The sequence below is a fragment of the Panthera tigris genome, chromosome E2 (genome assembly GCF_018350195.1).
Source record: "Panthera tigris isolate Pti1 chromosome E2, P.tigris_Pti1_mat1.1, whole genome shotgun sequence".
Classification (NCBI taxonomy): Eukaryota; Metazoa; Chordata; class Mammalia; order Carnivora; family Felidae; genus Panthera; species Panthera tigris.
In genome coordinates, this window is record NC_056674.1 from 54,733,063 (window position 1) to 54,758,092 (window position 25,030).

Below are 25,030 nucleotides of genomic sequence, written 5' to 3' on the forward strand. Positions count from 1 at the left end.
TGGGAACGTTCTTAACCTCCCTGAGCCTCAGTTTCCTCGTTTGTACCGTAGGGGTGACGATGCTGACGGTCCCGACTTCCCAGGGTAGACTGGCCAGGACCAAACAAGCCAGTCCACGCATAGACCTTAGCGCTGTGTCTGGTGCACATTAAATGAACCATAAATATTGCTGTTATCACCCAGAGCCGTGCTGGAACCGGGGGTGAGAGCCCCAGCAGCGTGACAACTGCAGGGCCTTCCTCGGGCCACGATTCACTTGAGAGGGATCAGTGATGACAGTAACGACAGAGGCTGTGTTTCTGTGTGAGCATGTACTATGTGCTAGGCCCGATTCTGTGCACCTTACAGGAATCCTTCCCAATCCTCACAGCATTCCTGCAAGATAGGGCTAGTGGCCCCGTTTTACGGAGAAGAAAATCCAGGCCCAGTTGCCAAGGTCTGCGAACGAGGGTGGTGCACGTCTGGGAAGATTTTGCTCCCTGCACAGTGATTTTTAACTCGAGTCCCCCTGAGTTCAAGGCCGGGCGCTCTCTCCCATGACTTTCTGCGGTTGGCAAGAGGTTCATAAACCCACAGGCTCTGAAGCCAGCCTGCCTGGGTTTGAATGTACTTAGTTGTTGTGAGACATCAGAGACTCAGTTTCTCCCGCTGTGAAATGGGCGTAGCGTTAGCCACCTCACAGGGCTGTTGTGAGGCCTGATGACAGAACACGTGAATAACAGGCGCCAGGCGCCTGGAGCAGTGCCTGGTGGAAAGGAGGCACCCGATCTGCTCCTACCACCGTGCCTCTCTCCGCTCGCCCCGGCCCCTCCCGTGATCCTAATGAAGTCAAGATACGTGTGCAGTGAAAGCTCTTCAAGCAGCCGGTGTCTGGAGTCCCTTATACCCAGCAAATTATAAGCACGCAGCGGCAGTGATGACTCATTTCAGAAAAGTCCCCCCGGTTGCCACTTCTGTTTCGGTTTTTGCGCCCGAAAGGTTCAGCTGGGTGGGTCCCTGTGCTCGGGCCGCAGGGCAGACCCTGCTGGACGGGGCGGCCTGGGGCCCGCGCAGTAGTGCCCTGACATGCTGCAAGCCGGTGACCGGACCTTGCTGTCCTGTTCTTGTCGTTGCAGGCTGCCAACAGCTACCTGCGAGACCAGTGGTTCCATTCTCTGCAGTGGAAGGTAAGTCCTGACTCGGTGGCTGCTTTCGGGCAGCCGCCTCGTCTCGGGCAGCCTCCTGCCGGCTCAAATCAAAGCTCGTCTGTTACCCGGAGGTGTGAGGGCAGACGCCTCCTGCCTTCCAGACAGCTCAGCCCGGGAGCATCCCTCCAGTGCACGAAAGCCTCTCCCCCTTCTCCCTCTGACATCCGGTGGCTTTCTCCCTGCAGTGCCGAAAAGGCGTTCCTGCCCCGTTGGCCTTTGACTTTGCTCAGGAGCTTTCGAGCGTTGGGCCTGCTTCCAGAAGGACCATAGAAGGGCTTGCTTTCAGAACAGGGGCCCGCCTGAGGGGCTGGGTGAGGCAGGCTCAGGGTCTCAGGGCTCTGGGTTGAAAGTAACTTCGGAAGGTTGCTCCAAACATAAGTTTTCCAGGGAGTCCACCACCCAGCCATTCTCCCCGCTCTTCACTTCCTGTCCGTTACCTGGTTCTTTGGCCCAGCTTTCCGGTTCGAGCTCTGCATAGGATGGTCCAGAGCCTTTTAGCACATAAGGAAATTAGACCTCTGCTCGTCACTTTCGAGACCCAGGGGCCAGATCTGCTGAGAAGGGTCCTCCCAGCCCCCCGGGGAGTCCCCGTTGTGCTCCCCCGTGTGGGACATGCAGTCAGCGCCTTACTTAACACCCCGCCTGCCTGGCTCTCGCGCCTTCTGATAATTTTAGTTTAGAACAAGCCGTGACAGTCCTGTGGCCTCACAGAGCCAGCAGGGTAGGGCCGCGATGACCGGCGCACGTCCTGAGCTGTCGTCTTCACGGGGAGCCGGGGAGCCGCTGAGGATGAGTGGCCGGCCCTGTGCAGAGTTTAAGGCCTCGTGCCATGTTGGGATGACCGAGGGGACACTCGGAATTCCTCCCGTGCCTCTAGAGGGACGCTCATCACAGCCGGACCAAGGACGGAAATACCACCCTGCAGAATTACATTCCTGGCCCTAAAGAGGGCCACTCCCCTCCTCTCCCCGCTGACAGCTGCAGGGCCACTTGCTTTGTGCTGTGTGACAGTCTTGGAAACTCAATGCAAGTCTCCAAGGGAGGGAAGGGACGAGAATTTATTGAGCACCTACTGTGTGCTAGGCTCCTCGTGACCATTTCACCCTTGCCACAGCCTTATAAGGCTGATTTCCACCGCTGCTCCCATTTTATGGATGGGGAAGGTGAGGCCAGGCTGGCCCCACTCCCATAGCTGGTCAGGGCTAGAGGCGGGGTTCTCCCCTAGGTCTCTCTCATGCCCACAGCTTGGCGAACGTAGGCCGAAGGCAGCAGACTGCAGCTAGGAAGGCAGAGTGGCACATTCCTGCTCACAGAGTCGGCAGGTGCTGCTGAGACCTCCGTTTCCCCAGCGAGATTACCCCGCGTCCCTGGGGCCTGGCTCTCTGCGGCCCCGCGTGTCCCAAGACAGGCAGGGCTTACGTCAGGACCTGCAGGGGGCCATCTGGGAGTTGAATGCCAGAGCATTCCAGGGGCAGGGAAGGTAACAGGGGTAGTGTGGTCAGGGGGCCTACCTGAAGGAAGAGGCCATTTCACTGCCACACACAACGGCTGCCTGGCCTCTGCCCCATTCTGTTCTCTGTATGTGTTTTCCACGTGAGCGGAAAACTCAGTAGGTGATTGCCTTGTTTTGTCCTAGCTCAGGAAGGGGCAGGAAGCACTTAGAGACAAACCGCCCCCTGGACAGGTTGGGAAAATGCCTCATTGCAAAGGTGGCCAAGATCAATGTCAAGGGAGCGGCTGGCTGTTTTTAGTGGTAGTCCACAGAGCTCTGCTTCCTGCCTTGTCCCAGTCTGCGTTTTCTTTAACTGTCGTCTGCGGCCTATGGGAACACCTGAGAGGCAGCGCTCGGGGAATTCATGAGTAGTGTGCAGCTCCGAGGGCTAACGAAGAAGGTGGGCACAGAAAGCTGAATTTCGGGACACCGACTGGCTTAGAAAGATGATCGGAAAGTGACAATCTTGAAACGTGAAATTTAAACATGAAGGGTTCCGTGTGGGATTTAGGCGATTGATTGAACAAGTACAAAAGTGGGGACCCCTGAGCTTCTAGCAGTTTCCAGGAAAACCTGGATGCCTGCACTCACTGTTAGTGGTGTTTGGTTTCTTTGTGGTTGTTAAATTAAAAACAAAAACAAAAACAAACCCCAAAAGCGTCCAGGAAACCCAAGTCAGAGTTTCAAGGAACTGGTAAATGCCGGGCAGTGTGCGGCCCGTTCGTGAAGTGGTTGATGGGGACGTTTGTTCTCCCTGTATAAGCATTCGCTCGTGACTTAGGTGTGTATAAGACCCTGGCAGTTTTCCTCCTTTGACAGTTGCCCCCACTCCAATAATTTAGGTATGCTGCCACCAGGTGGCAGTGGTATCTTAGTGTGAGGAACTTGGTTTCAGTTTTGAGGAGACTGGAGGAGGGAGGCATGTTCCCCTTCCTTTTCAAAGTGGCGAAGAAATTTAAGGTGTTTGGAGGCACTCTGGGCTAGCAAAATTGAGCCGAGAGACTTGGATTCGAATTCTGGTTCTATAGCTTACTCGTTTTGTGGTATGCATTGATTCTAGCAAGCGTTCACGAATTCAGATGCAGTTACGATGTGCCAGGCAGGGCTGTGCACTTTTCTGCTCATTGTCATTCAGGACATGGGGGAACCAAGGCCCAGAGAGGTGTAGTGACTTATCCATAGCCACACAAAGGATTTTAGTACACATTTGTAGGGCTGCTTGATCCAGCTCTGCCTGATTCTGAAGCTTTGGACTAAAGGGTCCAAAGAAGGATGTGACCTTCTGCCTCTCCTGTGACAGCCTCTCTTTTCCCTGCGCTTACAACTGACCTTCTTGGGTTTTTCCTTTTATTTTCTTTTCAATATCTTTTTAACAAGTCAAAACTAAGAACTTGAGAAATCCTGCAGCCTCGGCTTGATTTTTTTTGTTTTTTTTAATTTTCTAAGTATTGTTTTTGTTCCTTTTCACCTATACTAACACGTATATGCATATTGTAGCCACAGGGCACATAGAAAACCCATTCTTTTACTTGTGAAGAATGTTGCCTATTAAATACTACATTCCCATTGGTTTAGTTTTTATGGAGTTGTTCTGGTATCTCTAGGGCATTCTCAACAGGGAATTGTTCCCAGAGGGGCCACAATTGGTTCTCTGGGGCTTAAAAAAACCTTAAGTTATTACAATAGTATGTGGCCCTCCAAAGTTCAGCCCCATTCAACAAAGTCTTTTATTTTATTTTATTTTTTTAATGTTTACTCATTTTTGAGAGAGAGAGAGTGAACAGGGGAGGGGCAGAGAGAGAGGGAGACACCGAATCTGAAGCAGTCTCCGAGCTCTGAGCTGTCAGCACGGAGCCAGACGCAGGGCTTGAACCCACGAACCATGAGATCATGACCTGAGCCCAAGTCGAACGCTCAACTGACTGAGCCACCCAGGTGCCCCTAAAATCTTATTTTTTAGCATTTAATTTCAAAGAGAAGAAGGGAAATGGGGGAGAAATGTTTAAAGGCTCCTGGGGGAAGAATAATTAGGAAAAGATTGAGAAATGCTCCCGTGGAATGTACCTCAAGTCGCGCTGTGGGACAAGGCAGTGTAAATACAATACCTGTGTGATGTTCTTGCCAGCCTCTGCTCCGTCCTGGGAATCCCGTGGTTCCGTGGCCTCAGTGTCAGACTTTGTTCTCGTGCAGTCACTGTCCACTTGGGGAATTTCCTCAGCCCGGGCCCCATGTTTGAAGCATCATCTTACCTCGCTGAATAGTCGCTTGTTGCTGTCATGCATGTGTTGAAATCTCGAGTCACTGGCCCAAGTTCCCAAGGCAACCCAGAATGGGAGTGAGGTTTGACCCATAGCGTCCCAACTCCCAGAATCCCCTTCCCTGCCCCCCCTGCCCCCCAGCAGCTCTGCTGTTCCTCTCCGGCCTCCTCCCTTTGACCGGCACTGTTCAGGGAGACTCTTCCCACAGGAGGACAACCAGCATCTCCAGGCCCAGGAAGGAGGGTGGGTTGGGCTTACTCTGGGCAATGGGATCTCCCAGGATCCTCTGCGGCAGAGCAACTGTCCTGAGGGCTCCCTGGAGAGGCCAGCCCTGTTTGGTTTGGGTGGTTTGGCCCGTGAGGCCAATTCCTGGGGGTGTGGAAGCATAAACAGTTGTACTGAGTTAATGAGGCCTCATCTCTGACTCACAGATGCACCTTGGAGGCCAGGTCCTGTGGAGACAGGCCTGTCTGTGTGTGCAAGGCCGTGAGGGGACAGGCCTGCCTATGTGTGCAAGGCCATGAGGGGACAGCCCTGTCCCTGTGTGCCAGGCGCGTGAGGGCACGCTATGTGTTTACAGGCTGTGAAAAGACTGGCCTGTTTCTGCGTCCGGGTTTCGAGGCAAGAGGCCTGGGTGTACACAGCTTGTTGGGGTGGGTAAGCACCTGGCCAGGCCGAGACACGCACCAGGCCCATAAAGGAGCCCCAAGAAGTCAGATACACCCACTTGGCATGGCTGACACTTCTGGTCCCTCCAGCGCGGGAAAACGGCCTTTGCACTTCCCGAGAGGGGTTCTCGCATAGGCTGTTGTGCACAAGCCTTGAAAACCAAGATGATTTTATCCCCTGGGGAAGCCGGGGTCCCAAGAACAGCCCCCGAGGCCTATCCCAAGTGCCAGGGGCGGAGGAGCGGACTCTGGGGGAGGCAAGAAGCTGGCCTATCTTCCCGTCCCGAAGCTACAGGGCAGAGGAAAGCACCGGGCTCTGGGGAGGTCCCGGCCCAGTTTGTGTCCTCTCTGGCGTCCGCCCTGACCACGCTGCCTCCTCTCCCCAGGCAGGTTCCCCTGAACGCCCGGGGCGGCCACGGCCTCGTGGGCACCCCGTCCTGGGCTCTGTCCCTCTTCTGTACAGAGCAGGAGGGTGGGAAGGAATGTGGAGTGCACATGCCCGTGCATGTGAGTGTGTGAGAGTGAACGTGGGAGTGAGTGTGGGAGTGAGTGTGTGGGAGTGAATGTGTGTGAGAGAATGTACGAGTGTGTGAGTGAGTGAATGTGTGAGGGGGCAGGTATGTCAGTCAGAGAGAGACCATTGCACGTGAGGGGGTGACCACGTTAGGAGTGCGTCGGGTATGGAGTGTGTTCATTTGGGCCTCAGTCTTCTCCTCTGTCAAATGGGGGTAATCCAGCACCTTGCTCACTGGGTCATCGTAGGCAGGACGCTCTGCTGTGCGTGAAGCAGTTGGAAGGGGGCCGGCAGGCGTGGCCGCTGTGACAGCATCGCAGGCGCCCCATCAGTGCGGCTTAGCGCCCCCCAGCCGTGGCACTGCCCCCCGTGAGGCGTGTTTTAGAATTGGGGCGGGGTGGGAAGTGTCCTCAGGAGGGCCCTACCTGTAGGGGGTGGCTGGCCGTTCCTGAGGGTTTCTGAGCCCTTCACGCCGTGCCCGCCACTTCACGCACATTCGCTTCCTGAATCTTCTCGCGGCCCTCCAGGTCTTTACCACCCCGTCTCATGGGTGAGCGGGCCAAGGACGTTGCCAAGGACAGCCAGTCAGCGTCCACATCAGGCCGCCCCTGAGCCTGACGTGGAGGTGAGCCGGTCCTGTGCTTGGAGCCCCCGCCAAGGCACAGCCACCATCCGGGTCCCTGGTGCACAGAGGTGAAAACTGCAGCCGGGAGCCTAGGTCCCCTCTCCCTTCCGGCCGCCCCACTTGGGCAGGCTGGACCCATCACCCCATTTCCACATGGGGTGGGGAGCCCCAGCTGGTGCCAAGATTCCCGGGCAACCAGGTCAGAGGGACAGAGGGCCCTAGAGCTGATGCCCCTCCCCTAGAGGGAAGCCCCCCGGGGGGAGGGTGGACCCCACAGCGGGTGCCATCGCCCCCAACTATGACCTTCCTTCCAGACCTCCCTCCCTCTTCCCTCGTGGGCCTTTCCTCCAGGGGAAGAGCCACTTCTAGTCCTGCGTCTGTGGCCCCTTGGCGCCTCTGTTCGCGACCGCAAACCTCCCCGAGCTGGCGTCCCCCAGCACGTGTGTCCCGAGTCTTCATCCAGCTCCCCCCTCAGCCAAAGCAGCAGGTGGCCATTGTCACCCCATTGAACCCTCACAAATCTGCAGAGGAGCCTGGGCCTCGAATTTCCCTAGTTCCCCGATGTGGAGACTGAGGCTGAGGGGTTAAACCACTTGCTTGGGGGCAAAAAACTATTAAATCGCGGAGCTGGGGCTGAGACACAACTCTGCGTCCAGAACCTGGGAACTTAACCCCTGAGAATGCGGCTCCCAGCTGCACACCTGTCTGCGTGCCTGTACACACACACACACACACACACACACACACACACACACACGCTGGACAGTTCCTCACACCTGTGAGCTGGCGCTGCCTGACTTGCCTCCTTTCTCTTCTGCTGTGTCACACACGTAGGGTCTCAGTTTTCAGTCTGACACACCATGTCATGAGAGCTTTTCATTTTTCTCTCAGTCTCCCAGACGTCACCACAAGGATTCTATGAATTAACCTCTGGCCTGGCAGTCCCGCTTCTCACAGGTCAGGGCTAATGGCCCCACTCTGTCCCGCGTGCCCCAGGATACACTGTCAGGCCACCTGTGCCGGGCCCGGAAGGTCAAGCTCAGGACCACCCCGCCTCCACACCTGTCCCAGACACACTGTGTCCCCAGTGTCCCCAGATGCCAGCATCCTGGCTCCACGTGTCCAGACCCAGCCTTGCTCCTGACTCCCCTTTGCCCTGGGCCACCCCGCCCTCCCGTGTGGCTCCTGGTGGGCTGGCCTGCTCCAGCCAGGACGCCCCTTGGCCCGGAGGGAAGACGGTGACCCCCGCTCACCCCTCGGCCCCATCGCCCTCCTCCCTGTCTTGCTTCCTCTTGCTTTCCCCATCCTTTGTATAGCCACCTTGAACACGCCTTTACGGCCACACCGAGGGCAGAGCACTCTGCTGCTGCCGGCCCCACCCAGTGACTGATGTCACTCTTGCAAATACCCTTCCAGGCCTCATCTGCCTCTGCGCGGATGCTCTGGCGGCTGTGGCCAGGTGCGCAGCACCGAGCGTCCGACCAGCTTCGGCACAGCGTTGCAGCTGAAGCGTTTCGTTGCGTCCAGGCCCACGTGCATCCAATGGCTGCATAACATCTGTGAAGAGACTTTGGCCTGATTTACCAAACGACTCACTGTGGTCGGGCTTTCAGGCCATTCCCCATTTCCTCAATTATGGATAATGCAGCCATGCGTTTCTCCCGAATCTAAGCTCCTACTTCCTTGGAACTTTTTTTTTTTTTTTTAAGTTTGTTTATTTGAAAAAGAGACAGCATGGGTGAGGGAGAGGCGGCGGGGGGGTGGGGTGGGGGGTGGGCGGAGAGAATCCCAGGCAGGCTCCATGCTGTCAGCACAAAGCCCGATGTGGGGCTCAAACCCACAAAACCATGAGATCATGACCTGAGCCGAGATCAAGAGTCGGATGCCCAGCCAACTAAACCACCCCTGGAACACTTTTCTAAGGCACATTTCCAGAACAGTGGTTCCTGGGAAGAGTAGGGGTATATTTTGTGGCTTTTACCACATTTGCCAGTTTGCTCCCAAAAGAATAATTTCTGCCGTGCCCAAAGGTGAGAGCTCGCAGCCAAGCTGCGTGGGTTCAAATCCCAGCTCTCTCACTCACTGGTGATGTGGCCCTGGACTAGTTCCTTTCCTCTCTCGGCCTCCTTTTCTTCCTAAACGAGGTGGGGCTCACAGTAAGACCAAGCTCACTAGGTTCTTGTAGGATTAAATGCGTCCATAGCAATAGAGAACTTAGAAGGGCACTTGCCAGGGGCGCCCGGGTGGCTCAGTCGGTTGAGCGTCCGACTTCAGCTCAGGTCATGATCTCACGGTTTGTGAGTTCAAGCCCCGCGTCAGGCTCTGCGCCCACGGCTTGGAGCCTGGAGCCTGCTTCCGATTCTGTGTCTCCCTCTCTCTCTCTGCCTCTCCCCTGCTTGCGCTCTGTCTCACTCTCTTTCTCTCTCTCAAAAATAAATAAACATTAAAAAAAATTTTAACGTGAAAGAAGGGCATCTGCCGTGTGACAAAGTGTTAGATCGATGTTGATTATTCTTACTCTGCTTTAATGACCAAAGACCCTGTTTCCCTCTGCGTAGAAGGGTCCTAGCAGACAGTTCCAGAAGAAGGAAGGCCCATGCAAGCCACTCACACCACCAGCCCCCAGGGAGCCCATGACAGGCATCACTAATCAATCACTCTGCTCTTTTCCCTTGAGGCGGAACTCTTGCCAACAGAGCCCCTGCTGCCAGACTTGAGTTGAAGGAGGGAGTGAAAGCGTCCGTCCACCCTGCTTCATGACCCCCTAGAGCATGGTGTGTGGAGCGTGGCTGCGACCCACATCTAGCCTGGTGGCTCTGGCCTCTGCTTCTTGGGGCTTGTTTGTGGGAGAAGTTGTCAAGCTTCCAGACAGACGCTGGGTCTGGTTCTCCCCTGCCTGAGAAAGTCACGGGTTGTCACCTGTCTGCCTCTGCGAAGGGAGGTAAAACAGGGCAGCCGGAGAAGGATGGGCAGAAGTCAGCCTCGGACCTTTTATGGGCCTGGCCACAGGTTGGCTTCATTCAGGTGGGAAGGCCAGAATTCCATCCAGATTAATTTGTGGCAATTGGTCAGAGAGGGCTCTGTGCCTTCCTAAGAGGGGTCACAGGGACTCGGGGAGACTGGTGAAAAGGGCACCTTTCCCAGGAGGCGGGGCTGTCCCAGACAGGACAGCGTGGCGGGGCACAGGTCCTTCCAGGCCGCTTCTCCGGCACTTGTGTGCAGTGGAACTGAGGGGAGGCCGCTGGGGCCCTCAGTGGGCCATCGGGGCCCTGTAACTAATAGTGAGGGCAGCATCAGGGATTGAGGCTAACAAGTGGCAGAGGGCTGGGTGACCCCAGGGAGGAGATCACATGCCCTCGTGGGCTTTCTTTACGGTAGAGAGAACGATGGTTAGGTACCTACTAATGTCAGGAGCTGTGCTGAGGGCTTTCCTGTGTGTGCTCTCTTGAAATCTTCCCCGAGTCTGATCAGGCCCTTCGAGAAGGAGTTGCTGGAAGGGTGCAGGGCTTGTCCACGGTTGCACAGCTAGAACCAGGCAGAGCTGGGATCTGAGCCGGAGTGCTCGGTCTCTGAGCCCAGCTAGGCAGAGGAGGGCCCACGTTCCCTGACCAGAGCTCTCTCAGGCACAGACATGGGGCGTGTTAGTGTGTTTGTTAAGTAAACTTTTCACTAAGGCATTGCATTCAGAAAAGTGCACGCAGCGAAAGAGTTACTGCTGGATGAATTTCTCCCAAATTCTCACAGAATTGACCCGATGAACCATCACCCAGATTGAAAAACAGAGCGACTGCCTCCCAGGTGTCTCCTCGGCTCCCCGCCCCCCACCTCCCCCTTCAGAAGACCCCTGTCCTACCTTTTATTAGGACAGATTCGTGTTGCATGTATCTGAACTTGGCATAAATGGAATCACATGTGTTGAACTCTTTTGTGACCGGTTCCTTTGACTCAAAATTAGAAGATTTCTCTCTGCTGTTGTGGGCACTGTTAATGTGTCCATTTGCTCTGCTGGGTGGCATTCTTGTTGAATGAAGGGGCTCTGTTAATTTGTCCCGTTGTGCAAAGGTATTTCTAGTTTGGGGCTACTGCAAATAGGACCCTTACAGACGTGTCTTTTGGTGAACATACGTGCACGTCCTGTTGAGCATAGGCCATAGGGCAGGCCTAGGGTCCCCTTTTGTGGACACTGCCCAGAGGTTTCCAAAGTGGTCTTACCAAGTTATACACCCGCCGGCAGAGGACATTTAAAAATCCTATTTATGGGGGTGCCTGGGTGGCTCAGTTGGTTAAGCGTCTGACTTCGGCTCAGGTTGTGATCTCACAGTTCACGGGTTCAAGTTCTGCGTCTGGCTCTGTGCTGACAGCTCGGAGCCTGGAGCCTGTTTCGGATTCTGTGTCTCCCTCTCTCTCTGCCCCTCCCCTGCTTGCACTGTCTGTCTCTCAAAAATAAATAAATGTTAATTTTTTTAAAAAAATCCTATTTATGAAGGCTTTTTTGATACTAAAAAGGATGAAAAGAACTAAAAAATTTCCCACTGCCCATAAATCTGTTAACACATCTTAAGTTAAAAAAAAAACAATAATTTATTTACACGTTAACAAAATGCTTGCATTTCGACTGCTGGGTGTGGTGCGTTTTTACTATTGTATTCACCTGAATAACCACCACCGGAATTCCTGTCACCCCAGAAGTTTCCCTCATGCCCATTTCCAGTCAGCCCCCCACTCCCCCAGGCACCCTCCGTGGACACTCGAGGAAAATGGGGGCCGTGGGAGTGTGTGGCAATTCTGAATGGCACACGGCGGGGGTCTCTTCCCCACGCCCCATTTCCCGAAGGCAGGCCTGTGAGCAGTCTCCCGGGGCCTTCCAGAAGTTTCTCTGAATGTCCCTCTTCAGGCGCCACGCACGTCGTTTCACCCACACTGTTTGATTCCTCTCTCCTTTACCCTGAATTACGTATCACGGCGATCTGTGTGTCAGCCCACACGGATCTACTTCACTCCTTTTTATGGTTTTGTAGTACTCCGTTCAGACAAGGGTCAAACTGGGTGGGACTTTGTATCTTCCGGTAAAAGGTAAAACACTGTTGTGTACGCGGGGAAACCGAGTTCCTAAGAGAAAGGATGGCAGTAGGATAACAGTTGTTGGGCACCTGCCATCTACAGGCCAGAGGCGGTGAGAGCAGCCTGCTGTGTAATCCCCACCCCTTCAGATGCCCCCCCTGCCCCCCTCAGCCATCCCCGGTTGATAGGTCAAGAACCTAGAGTTGGGGGCCCCCCACCCCCCGGGTGGAATGACCTGCCCCGGGCCACAGAGCAGGAAACCGGCATCTCCTGGGCAGCAGGCCTTTCCCTGCACCCTCCTGCCCCAGCCAGGGCTTTCCCAGCCCCTTCCAGAGGGCCGGCCTTGGGCTTTGGCCATCCAAGACACCCCCACCTCCTTGTGTGTGAAGGTCTTCCTGGGCCTCGGGAATGGCACATGACAGCCGGCTCTCCACATGGCCAAGAAAGAAGTGCATTTGTGGGCTGTTGGTTTTTTTTCTTTGTTTTTGGGTTTGTTTCCCCCCCCCCCGAGACAAGGAAGGGGGGGCCAGAGCCTTGGTGTGCCATCCCACGCTCGCTTTGATGGGGGCTGATGAGTCACCATACAAGGAAGTTTTTTCACGTAAATGGTTTGCGGGTGAACTTGTTTTCTGCCCTTTAAGGCAGAGTTTTTGGGTTTTTTTTTCTCTTTCTGTCTCTTTAAAGAAGAGCCTTTAAAACAAACGGGAGGCAGTATGTTGGCTAGCAAGACCTTGTGTTCCGCGGGAGTCTGCACCCTTTCGTGGTAGGGTTGGTGGGCAGGGAGCCCCAGAGAGGCGGACGCCGATTCGCTCTCCGCTGGGGCCGCGGCGGGTGGTCTGGCCTCAAGGGGAAGGTGGCCTTCTGTTCTGTTTGCCTCCAAGGCTCCTACCCGACTGTTAGCTCTGTTGGCTCGGAGACCAGGCCAAACAGACTCCAAAAAGAGCAGCACCTGTCCCCGCAGAGGAATTAGGGCCTCGCCTCACCTGATGATCATAAAATACCCAGCGGGACAGCCAGCTCAATTCTCTGGATGGAACGGTGTTGTGGAGAGTGGCTAACTGACCAGGAGACAAGGACAGAGCCCCCTCACCCCCCCCCCCCCGCAGCCTTGGTGGCCATCACCCCTGCCCCCCTCCCTCGAGAATCCTGGTGCCTTCTCAGAGCCAGAGACGGTTTCACAGAAGACGCTGAAGTGGACGGAAACCCCCTTGGGGGGCAGCGGAAGCCACCCTGACAGTTGGCAGAAGGCCAAGGTGGTTTGTTGTCTGGTGGGGCCGGGCGGGGGGGGGGGCATCAGAGAAACACGGGGCGCCAGGCAGATGTTTGGATAAGACCCGTTGGCAGCGTGAATGGAATCTGATTTCCGGTTGGAGCAGATGTTCAGGAACGCATGGACCCTGAAAAGCACACCCAGGAAGTCGGGGGCCAAGTCAGCATTGACCAAGCGGCCCATCCGCGTCCGTTGGCTCTGAAGCCTTTGTCACCATCCGCTCGGAACTAGAATGCTCTTTATCTTCTCCCAGCCACGGACAGAGGGGTTCTGAACCGGTGGTTCTCAAAGTGGGGTTCCCAGACCAGCAGCATCAGCTTCTCCTGGAAATTTAGGAGACGTGCAGACCTGTCCCATAACCCTGAATGTCCTCCAGGTGACTGATGCCCACCGAGGCTCAAGACCTGCTACAGTAGCTTAAAGAAAGGGGGAAGAGCAACAGACATCTCTTGAGTGCCTACTGTTTTCCCTCTGCTTCACCTGTGTTGTCCTGTTGAGGCCATACAGTGTCACAGAGGGGTGGGGATTATATCCCCCTTTCACAGACAAGAAAGCTGACCATCAGTTGAAATAACTTCCCTGTGTGTCCAAGCCAGAATTCAGACCCAGGTCTGAGCCTCCTTCTGTGACCTCTGCACCCTGTTGCTGGGTTCCTCTTGGCCCAAAATCAAGCGTAGACAGCTGAACGTATCTGTAACTTTTGGATCACTCTCCCAGCATCTCCTCCGCGTGTGCAGATAACTGAGAGTCACCATGATGAACTCCCGCCCAACCCCCCAAGCCCCTCTCCTGCCTCCATCTTGAGTTTCCCCCAGGCAGGGAGAGCTCTCCGTGTGCCTGTCTGCAGGGCCCTCCTCTTCAAGGCAAGGACAGCCCCCACGTAAGTGCCGCCCCTCCAGAAGACCCCTACTCAGGAAGGCGGGGTAGACCTCTCACCATCGCTACCTGTCTGCACATGCACACTGGAGAGCAGCAGTGAGTTAGGGAACTCTTTTCCAGCCTGTAAACTAGAGCCCTTGGTAGAAGGAGCCGTGGCTCCAGCCCAGAGGAGGAGGCCCACTAAGAATGGAGGGGTTCCCAAACAAAGGGATGAACAGATCCGATTCCCTTTGAAGTAATGCGAGCACTAGATAAAGTTCTAAGACAAACACCGGAGCCCTCTCCCCCACCCCAGGTTGAGATGCTACCAGCTTGAGGCCGAGCAAGGGAAGTCCTTATTTGGGATAGAGACTTCCCTTTATCAGGCCCTGAGGAAACAGGGCCCCGTGCTGTCCCTGCATATCAGGGAGCAAACCTCACTAGGGCCCGGCCCCTCCCACATGGCAGAGAAAGAGAGCAGCTTCTGGTACAGTATTTGTACATTTAAATTTATTTGGTGGGTTGCTATTAACCAGGGGTGCTTTCTCAGAAAATGGCATCTCCGATTCAGGGTTAGTGAGAGGCCCCCACTGATGTTTTTAGTCCGTGTTCAGGGTTGAATAAGCTCTCCGGGCACAGGAACTCCCCTGGAAAAGCCATTGGAAAGTAGTAGGATCTTCTTAAGCGGCAAGTTTTAGAAGTGGGGTCTCAGCCATGCCTGGGATGTGCAGTGACTGTGTGGCGTTTATCATTCGGACGGGTGGGGATGGGGGTCCAGATGTTGGAGAGCTGGGGAGGATGGGTGGGTTGCCTTCTCGGAGACCCTGGTGGTGTGGCCCCCGAGGAGGGGCTCTTTGATAAAGCTGCCTGGCCAGGAAGGGCGGGTGCTCAGGTATGGCGGTCACGGCCACCGACGGCCATGGCCAGAAAGACCTTCAGGAGGATTTGCCCAGAGGGCTGAGATCAGGCGGGAGGACTGCCCTTTGCTTCATTTTAATTTTCTAAATGTAAATGCTACCTTTGCCCAGTGAGACTCGAGGTGGCTTTACAAAAACACACAGCGTGGGGAGATCTGTACTGATTTTGGAGCACCTTCCTCCGGGGGTTAGGAGAGGAGAAGCAAGACACAGAATCTGTGTATAATGTGTTGCTCCTTTTGTGCAATGAAACGGGGGACAAAACAGCAAAAGCTGAGGACCAAAATAAAGCTCTGTATTTGCATGTGTGGCCATGGGGAAAGATCTGAATGAATACATGCCAGGGGCAGCAAACTGCCCAGCCTACTGCCCGTTTTTATGAAGAAAGGGGCTTTGGGGGGACACAGCCCCACCCATTCACGCTGCCCCAGCAGAGTGTGGCCAGAAAAGCCTGGAATGTTGTTACCTTTACAGAAAACGTTTGCCGAACCCTAGTATCCGTTGTGGTGTTGGCACGGGTTCAGGGCCACAGGGGTGGGGGAGGCGGCATGGGAGACAGAGGTGAGGTTAACAAAACGCCAACGTATGTGGCGTGGGCTAAATTTATGCAAACTTTTACGCTGGTGTGTGCGTGCGTGTGTGTGTGTGTGTGTGTGCACACGTACACACAGAAAGGGAACCCGTTACATCACGGGCACCAGCATACAAACGTGCCGGCCGCGAGCCCCACGATGGAATTCTGGTGCTCTTCACTCTCTGCCCTTAACACGGTCTGTATGATTCCCTTTCCCGGTGAACATATTATTTCAAAAACCAGGTAATCTACAGGAACACGGAAAAGTCAAAAACATAGGAGCTCAGATCCCTTCCAGTTCTAAGAATGTGGGATTCTGACCGCTTTGAAAATTCTGTGGAAAGGACACCACCGCCTCCATGATTCCAGTTTCTGAAACCTTTGGGTTTTTTTTTTTTTTTTTAAGTTTCTTTTGAATGAAATAAATGCACGACACACGGATAAGGCTTCCTGTGACAAGTTGAAAATTTACGGATGAAGCTGAAGCCCATCCTCCCGCCTTGGTTTTCCCTCAAGCCACTTCCCTCTGCAGGAAGACAGCTGTCATCAGCCTGACACTGTGGCCCCCCCTCCCCCCGCCGCTACGAGTTGGATCCTGTTTGCGGAGTGCGTGTGTGTAAATATACGTGCACACGTGTGCGTGTGCGTGTGCGTGTGTGTGTTTGCTGCTACGTTGAGTGTTGTCGCGGACGTGGAGCCCATGGCAGACCTAGTGTCCTCTGTTCTTGTGACCGCTGTGCGTGGGGGCCACGGTTGGCTCAAGCACGTCTCCACCGATGGGGGTTTCTTGTCTCCCGTATTTTTCCTCAGAGGTTGACTGTCTTCGGTCGATGTCCTCCTGGACTCAATAGTACCACTTACTGAGCACCTGCAAAGTGCTGGGCATTCAGCCCGAAATAGCACATTCGGTCCCGTCAAGGCCTGCAAGAGGCGGGAGCTGCTATTATCTCCATTTTGCAGATGAGGAAAGTAGGGTTCGGAGAAGTGATAGAACTGGCCTGAGGCTGCACACGACAGAAGTCCAAAATCAGATATGCCTCGCGCTCGGTTCATTGTACTGCATGTTCCCGAGAGTCAAAACAGGGGCCTTGTCTGAGCCTCTGAGTTCTCAGGAGCTGACGGGGGGCGGGGGGGGGGGGGGCGGGAGGCAAGCCAGTGAAGGGTGGGGAGGTTGTGGCTGAGTATGAAACTGGGGCTCCCTGCCGGCCTCCCTAGGGTGCTGTGATCACTCCGGAAGGCTATCTTCGATGGTATTCCACAGCAGGGGGCTGCTGGGGGAAGCAGCCTTCCCTGGGGTTACGGCCAGGTGGAGACAGGGGTGTGTTCCCAGAATGCTGTGGGCAGGTCCCGGGCCGTACCTGTGTGCGTTCCCAGTCTCCCTTGACCATGACTAAGGAAAGCAGGTGACCTGAGGAGGGGTCCTGGTTCAGACAGCTGGCTTTCACCCCAAGTGGGCAGCCACCCCTCCCCCATGTTGTGGTCTCCTTGTCTGTACCGTGGGGTCGCGCTTGCCCCCTTAGACTGGACCAGCAGTACTGACCCCTCAGGATCCCTCTCGTAAATAGAATCATACGGTCTTTGCCTTCTTGTGACTGGCTTGTTTCATTCAGCGTGATGTCCTCAAGGTTCATCTGTGTTTTCGTGTGTGTCTGAATTTCCTTCCTTTTAGTACCTGTAGTTCCTTCCTTATACGTACCATATTGTATGCACTGCGTTTGTGTGTCCATCCACCCCGTCCGTGGACACTTGAGTTGTTTCCACCCTTTCACTGCTGTGAATGATGCTTCTGTGCACATTGGTGTTTACATATACTTTATTACTTTTTTAAGATTCACTTTTTATTTTTAGAGAGAACATGAGTGGGGCGGGGGGCGGGGGAGACAGAGAGAGAGAGAATGAATCTTAAGCACGCTGCATGCTCACCGTCAGAGCCCGATGTGGGGCTCGATCCCACGACCCTGGGATCATGACCTGAGCAGAAATCAAGAGTCGGATGCTCGACCGATGGAGCTACCCAGATGCCCCTAAATATACTTTAAAATTTACCAGTGACCCCCAAAATGTGGGTGCCAGGCTCCACCTCGCCCCCAACACCCTCCTGATAAGCTTGTCCCGTGATCGGGCTCTGTCATTGGAATATTGTTTAAACCCCCTAAGTGACCCTGATGTGTCACCAGGTTTGAGAACCCTGAAGTGGTTGTCTCGGGACGGCACTTAGCACGGTGCCCGCCACAGGAAGCCCTGGGCCGTCAGCCGGTGTGATGGGGTTCCCTTGGCTCATGTGTGACCTCATAAAAGGAAAAGGAGTTCCGTTTTGACTCATGACTCCTCTCTGCCAAGGACCCGAGGTGGCCTTGTGCTAGCGTCCTGGCTGAGTCCCGGGAGCTCTCCCTGCCGCTTCCCTGGGTGTGCAGGTGGCTCCTTGAGACACGGCTGATGTTGCGGGTACCCAGGTGTGCAGCCAACGCAGGGCCAGGCTCATGCCCTGGGGTAACAGGCTGGACGGGTGTCGAGCATGAACACTAGCATTTCCACCCTCCGAGGGAGCGAGAAAGACGCCAGGGTCACGTCTCCCCCAGGAAGAGACAACCCTACAAATTCCACAACAAGGCAAAGTTGGGAGAGGCTGCTGATGCACCTTGGGTGTCGTGCCCCCTCCCACACCGCCACATACCCAGCAGACGGGCCCCGGCTCCAGCTTTGTAAAATAAAAGGGTTGGAGGGGTCGGCTTGAGTGACTGCGGTGGACGGAGGGAGCCATCAGGAGCCAGGATTCCCGGGGTCCGTCCTTGCTTCCCGCGTACCAGCTGTGGGTTTCCTGGGGCAGCTGTGGCAAAGCGCCACCGACCAGGGGGCTTAAAACAACAGACACTCATCCTCTCAGAGTAGTGGGGCCAGACATCCAAGACAAACGTGTCCCCTCCACAAAGCTGAGCCCCCATCCAGACACCCTAAGGGATGTCCTTTTCCTTCTTTGGAGCTGCTTGGCTTGCGGGCACTTCGTTGCACCCTCGGCCTCCGTTTTCACGTGGCCGTTTCTCCCTTGTGCATGTGTGACTCTTCACGTGGCCTTTTCGTAAGGACCCCAGTCGCTGGACATAGGGCCCACCTGCGATGCAGCCTGACCTCACCTTCACTTGATTGCCCTGCAAAGACCCCTAACTCCACGTAAGGTCACAGACACAGACGCCAGCGGTTAGGACTTGGACGTATCATTTGGGGGACAGAACCCACAACACCAGCTGTGTGACCCCAGGCAAGCTGTTAATCCCTCATCCCCTTTCTCCCATGTATGATGGGGACTGGGTGCGCCTGTCCACCTCGTAGGGGACATCGGGGACATCGGTCTTACCCGGAAGCTTCTTAGAAATCCAGACTCCCGGGCCTTACCTGGCTCTACAGAGTTGGAATCTGCCTTTTAACAAGACTCCCCACACGGGTTTGAGGAGCACTGGCGGGTTTGAAAAGGCTGGGTTCGGTGTTGGCACAGCAGAAGCACTTGGTACGCGTCAGCCATTATTTCCGGTTTCTGTTTTCCTCCCTTTTACACACACTCAGAGCACTTTCCATGGGCCCCTGAGAAGGTCCAGTGACCACACAGAACCGTGAAGAAACACACCAGGCACAATCCCTCCCCCAAGGAGCTCCGAGCTCAGTGAGAATGGCCACATGCAATTTTTAAATGTGATCAAACGGATCCGTGTGATGTTTGGATTTTGCCAAGAGTCTGGCGGTCCCCAAAATGCCAGGTGGGTTGTAGTACCCGGCGGGGAGCCTGGCTCCAAGGCCCATTCCTCTCCTCGCCGGCCAGATGCGTGGTTGCCCAGGCAACCGGCCGATGCCCCCGAGACCACGAGTAGGACACCGTGCCCGAGTTCCTGCTGTTTCCTTGGAAGCAGTTATGACTGCTGAGAGACTGCCCAGCAGGGGCGCGGGGGGCTGAGTGCCCATGCTCTCTCCCCTCTTTCAAGCAGGTTGTCCGTCTCCCCAGGACCCGGCTTTCCAGGCAGATGCCAGCTGGGCACCCGGCTGCAGTCAGTCTGGAACTGCCCCTGGGCGGCCTCGAGTCTCCAGTTGCAAGGACTTCTCGGCTTCCTGGCAGCAGGCGGCATCCATCAAGGCAGAGGAACTCTCGGGTGTGTGCCTCTCAGAGCGGCTCGGTGGTCGGGCCCTGAGGGTCCACAGCTAGGCCGCTCTCAGTTCCAGCCCTGGCTCTTGCTTGCCACCTGACTTAACCGCTCCCGGCCTCTGTTGACGCATCCATCAAATGGGCCTGGTTCTGTCACACATCTAGTTGAGTGGCTGCAAGGCTTCAAAGCAGTTATTTTCCACGAAGAGCTTCACACAGGGCCTGGGCCGCGGAGAGCGCTCCAGGCGTGATAACCATTAGGCTCTTGTGTCATCATGCGGGGTGGTTTTTCCTGGAACATGGTAAGCACCGGGTAAGCGGCAGCCGGCGGTTTGTGTTTCGTAGCCTTGTTAGCGTGAGTCGGGGCCTGGTTTCCGTGCCAGCCGACGGGGGACCAGGGCTGGGCCTGTGTCTCGTTTTGTGTCCTTTCCCCTACTCCCAGCGCCCCCGTGGAGCCAGTGCCCAGAGCAGGTGTCCCTACCCTTGCTCCTCGTGAAAATCCCGAGTCCCTGGAAGGGAATCACTGATGAATCCATCTGTTAATTAATTGGACCAGCAGGGAACAGCTCAGTAACTGTATTGGCTAAATTAGCATCACTGTGCACGTGCACGGGGGGGTGCTGAGAGGTGATGAGCTGACTCAGGTTGATGGTGAAGACCAGGGCCAAGTGGGCAGTGTGGGGGTGGCACGCAGGGGCCGACCACAGGCCTGGCCTGTGGCTGAAGGCAGGGTGATGGTCCCTAAGGCTAAAAGGATTGAAGAAGTGGCACCCATTCTGGAGGACCAGCGGCCCGAGTGTTGGGGCCCCCGGAAGCACGCGGCCTGGCAGGGATGGCTAGTTTCCTGCACGGCCCATACTGAGTCGTGAAGGAATGAGGAGGTCAAAGGCCCCTGTCTAGGAATGAGAGCAGTTGCCCGAGCATCCATTCTTCCTGGGTGTGCAGGGGACGTTTGGGAACACCACCTAAGACCTGGGAGGGAAAGTCGGAGGAGCGGGGCAGGTGGGTAGGCCCCAAAGTGCTGGCTGAGGATGGGGAGAGGCAGTGAGCGTGCTGCTGGTCCTCTGGGGGCATGGGGACGCGGGGGGACCCCGAGACCATAGGACGGCACTGCCCAATAGAACTTTCTGCAGTGGTGACGACGGTCTTTCTCTGCGCCGTCCAGCATGGTAGCCGCTGGCCACTTGTGGCTTTCCAGCAGCCACAGCGTGGCCAGTAGACCGAGGGACTGGATTTTTAATCGTATTTCATTTTCATTAAGTTGAATGTAAGTAGCCACGTGGGGCTAGGGACGTGGGGCCTGGTCGGCACAGCTTTGGGCCGTCCACCGGGGGGCAGTTCTAAAAGCCAGTCGGTTCCTCCCTGGCTCGTTTTTCTCGTTTTTCTCGGCAGCTCCGAGGAGCTCCCGTGCCTCCCTTCCTTTAATGACAGGTGGTGGGGAGCATGCGTGCTGTCGCGAGCCTGAGCCTGGGAGGCTGCGGCAAGCAGCAGAGCAGCCCCATCACCGGGAGGCGTGCTTCCAGCACGTTCTGAGTCACGCCTCTCCCGGTGAGGGACACACTCCCGGTGACAGCTTGTCTCCCGTGGAGTTGCCGACAGGCTCTGCTTTCCCAGGCCGGAGAACCCCGGGCGTCTGCGGTCGTCTCTGCCGTGGGAGCAGTTGCCGGAGAGATGGCGGGTGTTGCCCAGGTAACGTCCCCTCCCTGACAAGCAGAGGGTGAGGACGGCAATGGAGTGACTGACTGTGCCACCCGGGAGGCAGGAAGCTTTTCCTGCTGGCTCTGTTTTCTCGGGAGCTGGCGGGGCTGAGTCACGGATGCCAGGAGTCCTCCCAAGTTCCACCTGCCCCGGGCCACTCACTCCTGTCCCTTGGTAGGTGATAAGAAGGTAGCTGTTTAGCCAGCAGCGGGGCTAGGTGCCTTGTATATGTTATCTCACGGGAGAGCCACAGGAGCCTTTGGCAGCAGTTAGCCTGGCCCCGTGTTGCGGTTGAGGCAGCTAGGGTACGAGTAACATACTGTGAGTTCCGTGCGCACTGGGACCTGTCTGCTTCACTCACCGTGGGGATCCTTAGTACCGAACACAGCGCTTGGCACATCGTGGGAATTTTTGATGAATGATTGGACAGATGGTGGCTGGATGCCGGGAAGGACGGATGAGTGGGTGGATGGATGGCGACAAAGGTGGATGGCTTGGGCACACGGGTGGCCAGGTGAATGGGTGAAGTAGAGCTTAGATTTCTACTAAGTCTACTGTTGAAAAACCTGCACTCTTAACCACTAAGCAGTGCCGTCTCCGGCTTTGTCTGCTGCCCTCCTCTGCCTGCCTAGGTTGAGACTTCTTCTTAAACACTCTAATTGAGATGTAACTTACACACCTTAAGATTCACCAATCAGAAGTGCATGATTCAGTGATTTTAGTTAATTTATAGAGTAGCGCGACCGTCAGCACAGTCCAGTTTCAGAATATTCGCGTCATCCCAAAAGATTCCCTGGTGTCTGTATGCAGTCCAATCCCTGTTGCCGCCTCCCAGCCCCACTCAGTGACTTTTCCACTTTGTGTCTCTATGAATTTGCCTTTTCTAGACATTTCATGTAAAAGGAATCCCACAGGATGTGTTTTGCTCCTGGCTTCTTTGACTTAGCATCATGTTTGTAAGGCTTGCCCGTATCGTAGCACATCTGAGTAGACCCATCCTTCTTTTTTTTTTTTAATTTTTTTAACGTTTTATTTACTTTTGAGAGAGACGGAGACAGAGTGCGAGCGGGGGAGGGGCAGAGAGAGAGGGAGTCACAGCATCCGAAGCAGGCTCCAGGCTCCGAGCTCTCAGCACAGAGCCCGACGCGCGGCTCGAACTCGCGAACCGTGAGATCATGACCTGAGCCGAAAGAGCCGCCCAGGCGCCCTGATCCATCCTTCTCTTATTGCAAACACTGCTCCATTGTCTGGATAGGCCACCTTTTTGCTTATCTGTTCATCAGTCGATGGGCATCCGGGTCATTTCCAGTCTGAGGTGATTATGAATAATGCTAGGGACACGCATGTACGTGTCTTTCCGTCGAGTCTGTTTTTATTTCTCTTGGGTAGATTTCTAGCAACAGAATTGCTGGGTCATAGGACAAATGTATGCCTCATGCTTTAAGTAACTATCAGACTGCTTTCCAGGGGTGCTGTCCTCGTGTGCAGTGCCATCGGCAGTGTGCCTGGGTCCCGGTTCCTCCACATCCTCACCAGCACCGGGTGTCGTCCTTCTGGTTACAGCCAGCCTGGCGGGAGCAAAGTGACGTCTCTTTGCCGTTCGGACCTGTGTCTCCCCGGTGGCTCACGACGCTGAGCCATTTTCTGCACACTTACTTCTAGACTGCACTTGACCTTTTCAGCCAGGGGTTGGCAAGCTTTTTCTCTAAAGGGCCAGATAGCAAATATTTGGGGCTTTGCAGGGAACGTTGGATTGCTGTCCCATGTTCTTTGGGGTTTTTTTCTTTCGCAACCCTTAAGACCATTCTTGGCTTCCTTGCACAGAAAGAAGCAGAGGGCTCGGTTTGGGCCCCCTGCTGCACTTTGCTAATCCCTGCTTTAAGCCCCTCCCAGAGAGCTCTGGGGCCCGTGACCAAAGAATCCGGTGGCCACGCTGGACATGGCAAGATGTCACCCACCCGTCCTGGTGAAGGGGCTCAGTGGGAGGATCATACCGCAAAGCCAAGGGCCAGGCTCCTGGGAGCCTGGGAGTCAGGGCTCCAGAGGTGTCCCTGTCCCAACCACACTGTGATTCATGACCAGATGAGCTCATTGGAGTTTTGGGGGATGAAACCTGCTAATTTATCACCACAGCAGAATGAATGGGTCCCTGTGGGTCCTGGGTAGGCTTCCCTCTGCCCTGGAGCTGCCCTGTCCCAGAGCCAGCGGCCTGTCTAACCCCCATGACCGTGATTTCACAGCCCCACTGTCCACCTGCTGCCCCCACCCACCGCCTTCCCACAGCTCCTCCCCCACCGCCCTGGCCGCCTGGCCTCGGGTTCTCCAAGCCTCTTGTCACTGAATGCCACCAAGCATTCTTGAACCCCCTCCAATCACCGTGTCTCTCGGTAAATCTCTCTCTCCTCTCCACTGTCTGCACTGGCCCCGATGGACATGATAGAAAGAGAGAGACCTCTGGAATTAACCAGAGTCGATTTTGACTCCTGAACCGACCCTTTCTAGCAGTGTGACCTTGGGTCCTGAGCTCACGCCTCTCTGGCCGTGAGAGTCGTACGTGTGAGCAGGACACTGGAGGCTACAGCACAAGGTTGCGGGTGCCCCTCTGAGCCACCGCACTCTGAAGGCTGCTCACCGGGACCGCGCGTGGCTCTGCCTGGGGGCACGTTCCTCTCTGGCTGCGAGAGCAGTTTGTCCACGGTGCGGGGCCCTGGACAAGAGGTGTCCAGAGAGTGGGCGGGCAAATGCAGCGTCCTCGCTCCCTGGGGGAGGGGAGCGGGGAGCACTGTCTCCTCAAGCTCCCACGCGATTCACAGCGGGTCCCACAGCGGCCCAGTCGTAATGCTTGGTGGTGCCCCGTTAGTGACTGCTTCTTCCTCCACACCCTGCACCGATGTGCCCCGCACCGCCTCTCAAGTCAAGAAGCCATCTGCACTTGGGTTCTTGTCTTAGGGTCCGCTCTGGGGGCTGCTTGGCCTGCGGCAGGTCCCCGGCTCCCCGGGTCACGGTGAGGATGGAGAGAGCTGATTGAGGCCCAGGAATGCCTAGTGCCTGGTGGGTAGCGTGAGCTCATTACACTTTGGCCCTTGTCACGAGCCCTGGGACCCTCTGGTTTTGAATGCAGCTTCGGCCTCTGTGACCACAGGTGCTGGGGACGCCCACTGAGCAAGGGCTCCGGTGCCTGGGGACTCACAAGAGAGTGTCACCCTTCCCCGCTATGGAGGGGGTGTGTCGGCGGGCCCCGGGCTGGTGCTACCCCGTGGGCCCTCTTGCCCGGACCTTGCTACCTCGGGGTCTCAGTGATGTCTGAGTGTGGAGAGCCGCGGGCGGTCCTCACGGCCACCTACCCCCACACGCTGGCTGTATCTGGCAAAGTTCCGGCGGGTGGGGTGGAACAATGCTCACCAAAGATTAATGATAGCTATTTCTAGGTTGTGGGATTTTGGAGGCCTCTTTTCACTTATCCCCTTCTTTGTGCGTTTCAGCATGGTTTAAATTGCTTACAACGAGCAGGCATCGTTTTCACGAAAAGAATGAAGTCATTATTCTTTCAAAGGTAAATAGCTTGCAGCTGATGCGAAGATAGGGCCCTTACAGCTCAGACCGTATTCACATCTAGGATCTGCTGTGGGAACACATGAATGTGCATCGTGTGGTTTTCTTTGGGGCTTAATACACGGCGAGTTTCCGTGACCATTTCATGGTCACTTAAAAAGCAAGCAGTTCTCTGGGTACGGAGCAAACCCACAGCGTCCAGGACTCGGAGGGGCCTTCGTCTTTCG

The 25,030-nt window shown here is 55.6% G+C and overlaps 1 protein-coding gene across 1 annotated transcript in view; it reads left to right on the plus strand.

The window, feature by feature from the left end:
• Window positions 1–25,030, plus strand: part of LOC102964436 (c-Maf inducing protein) — a 230,100-nt gene that overhangs the window by 151,918 nt on the left and 53,152 nt on the right. The window contains exon 3 of the mRNA XM_042970514.1: window positions 1,116–1,166. Within this exon, the coding sequence (XP_042826448.1) occupies window positions 1,116–1,166 (51 nt within the window). The remainder of the gene's footprint in view (window positions 1–1,115; window positions 1,167–25,030) is intronic.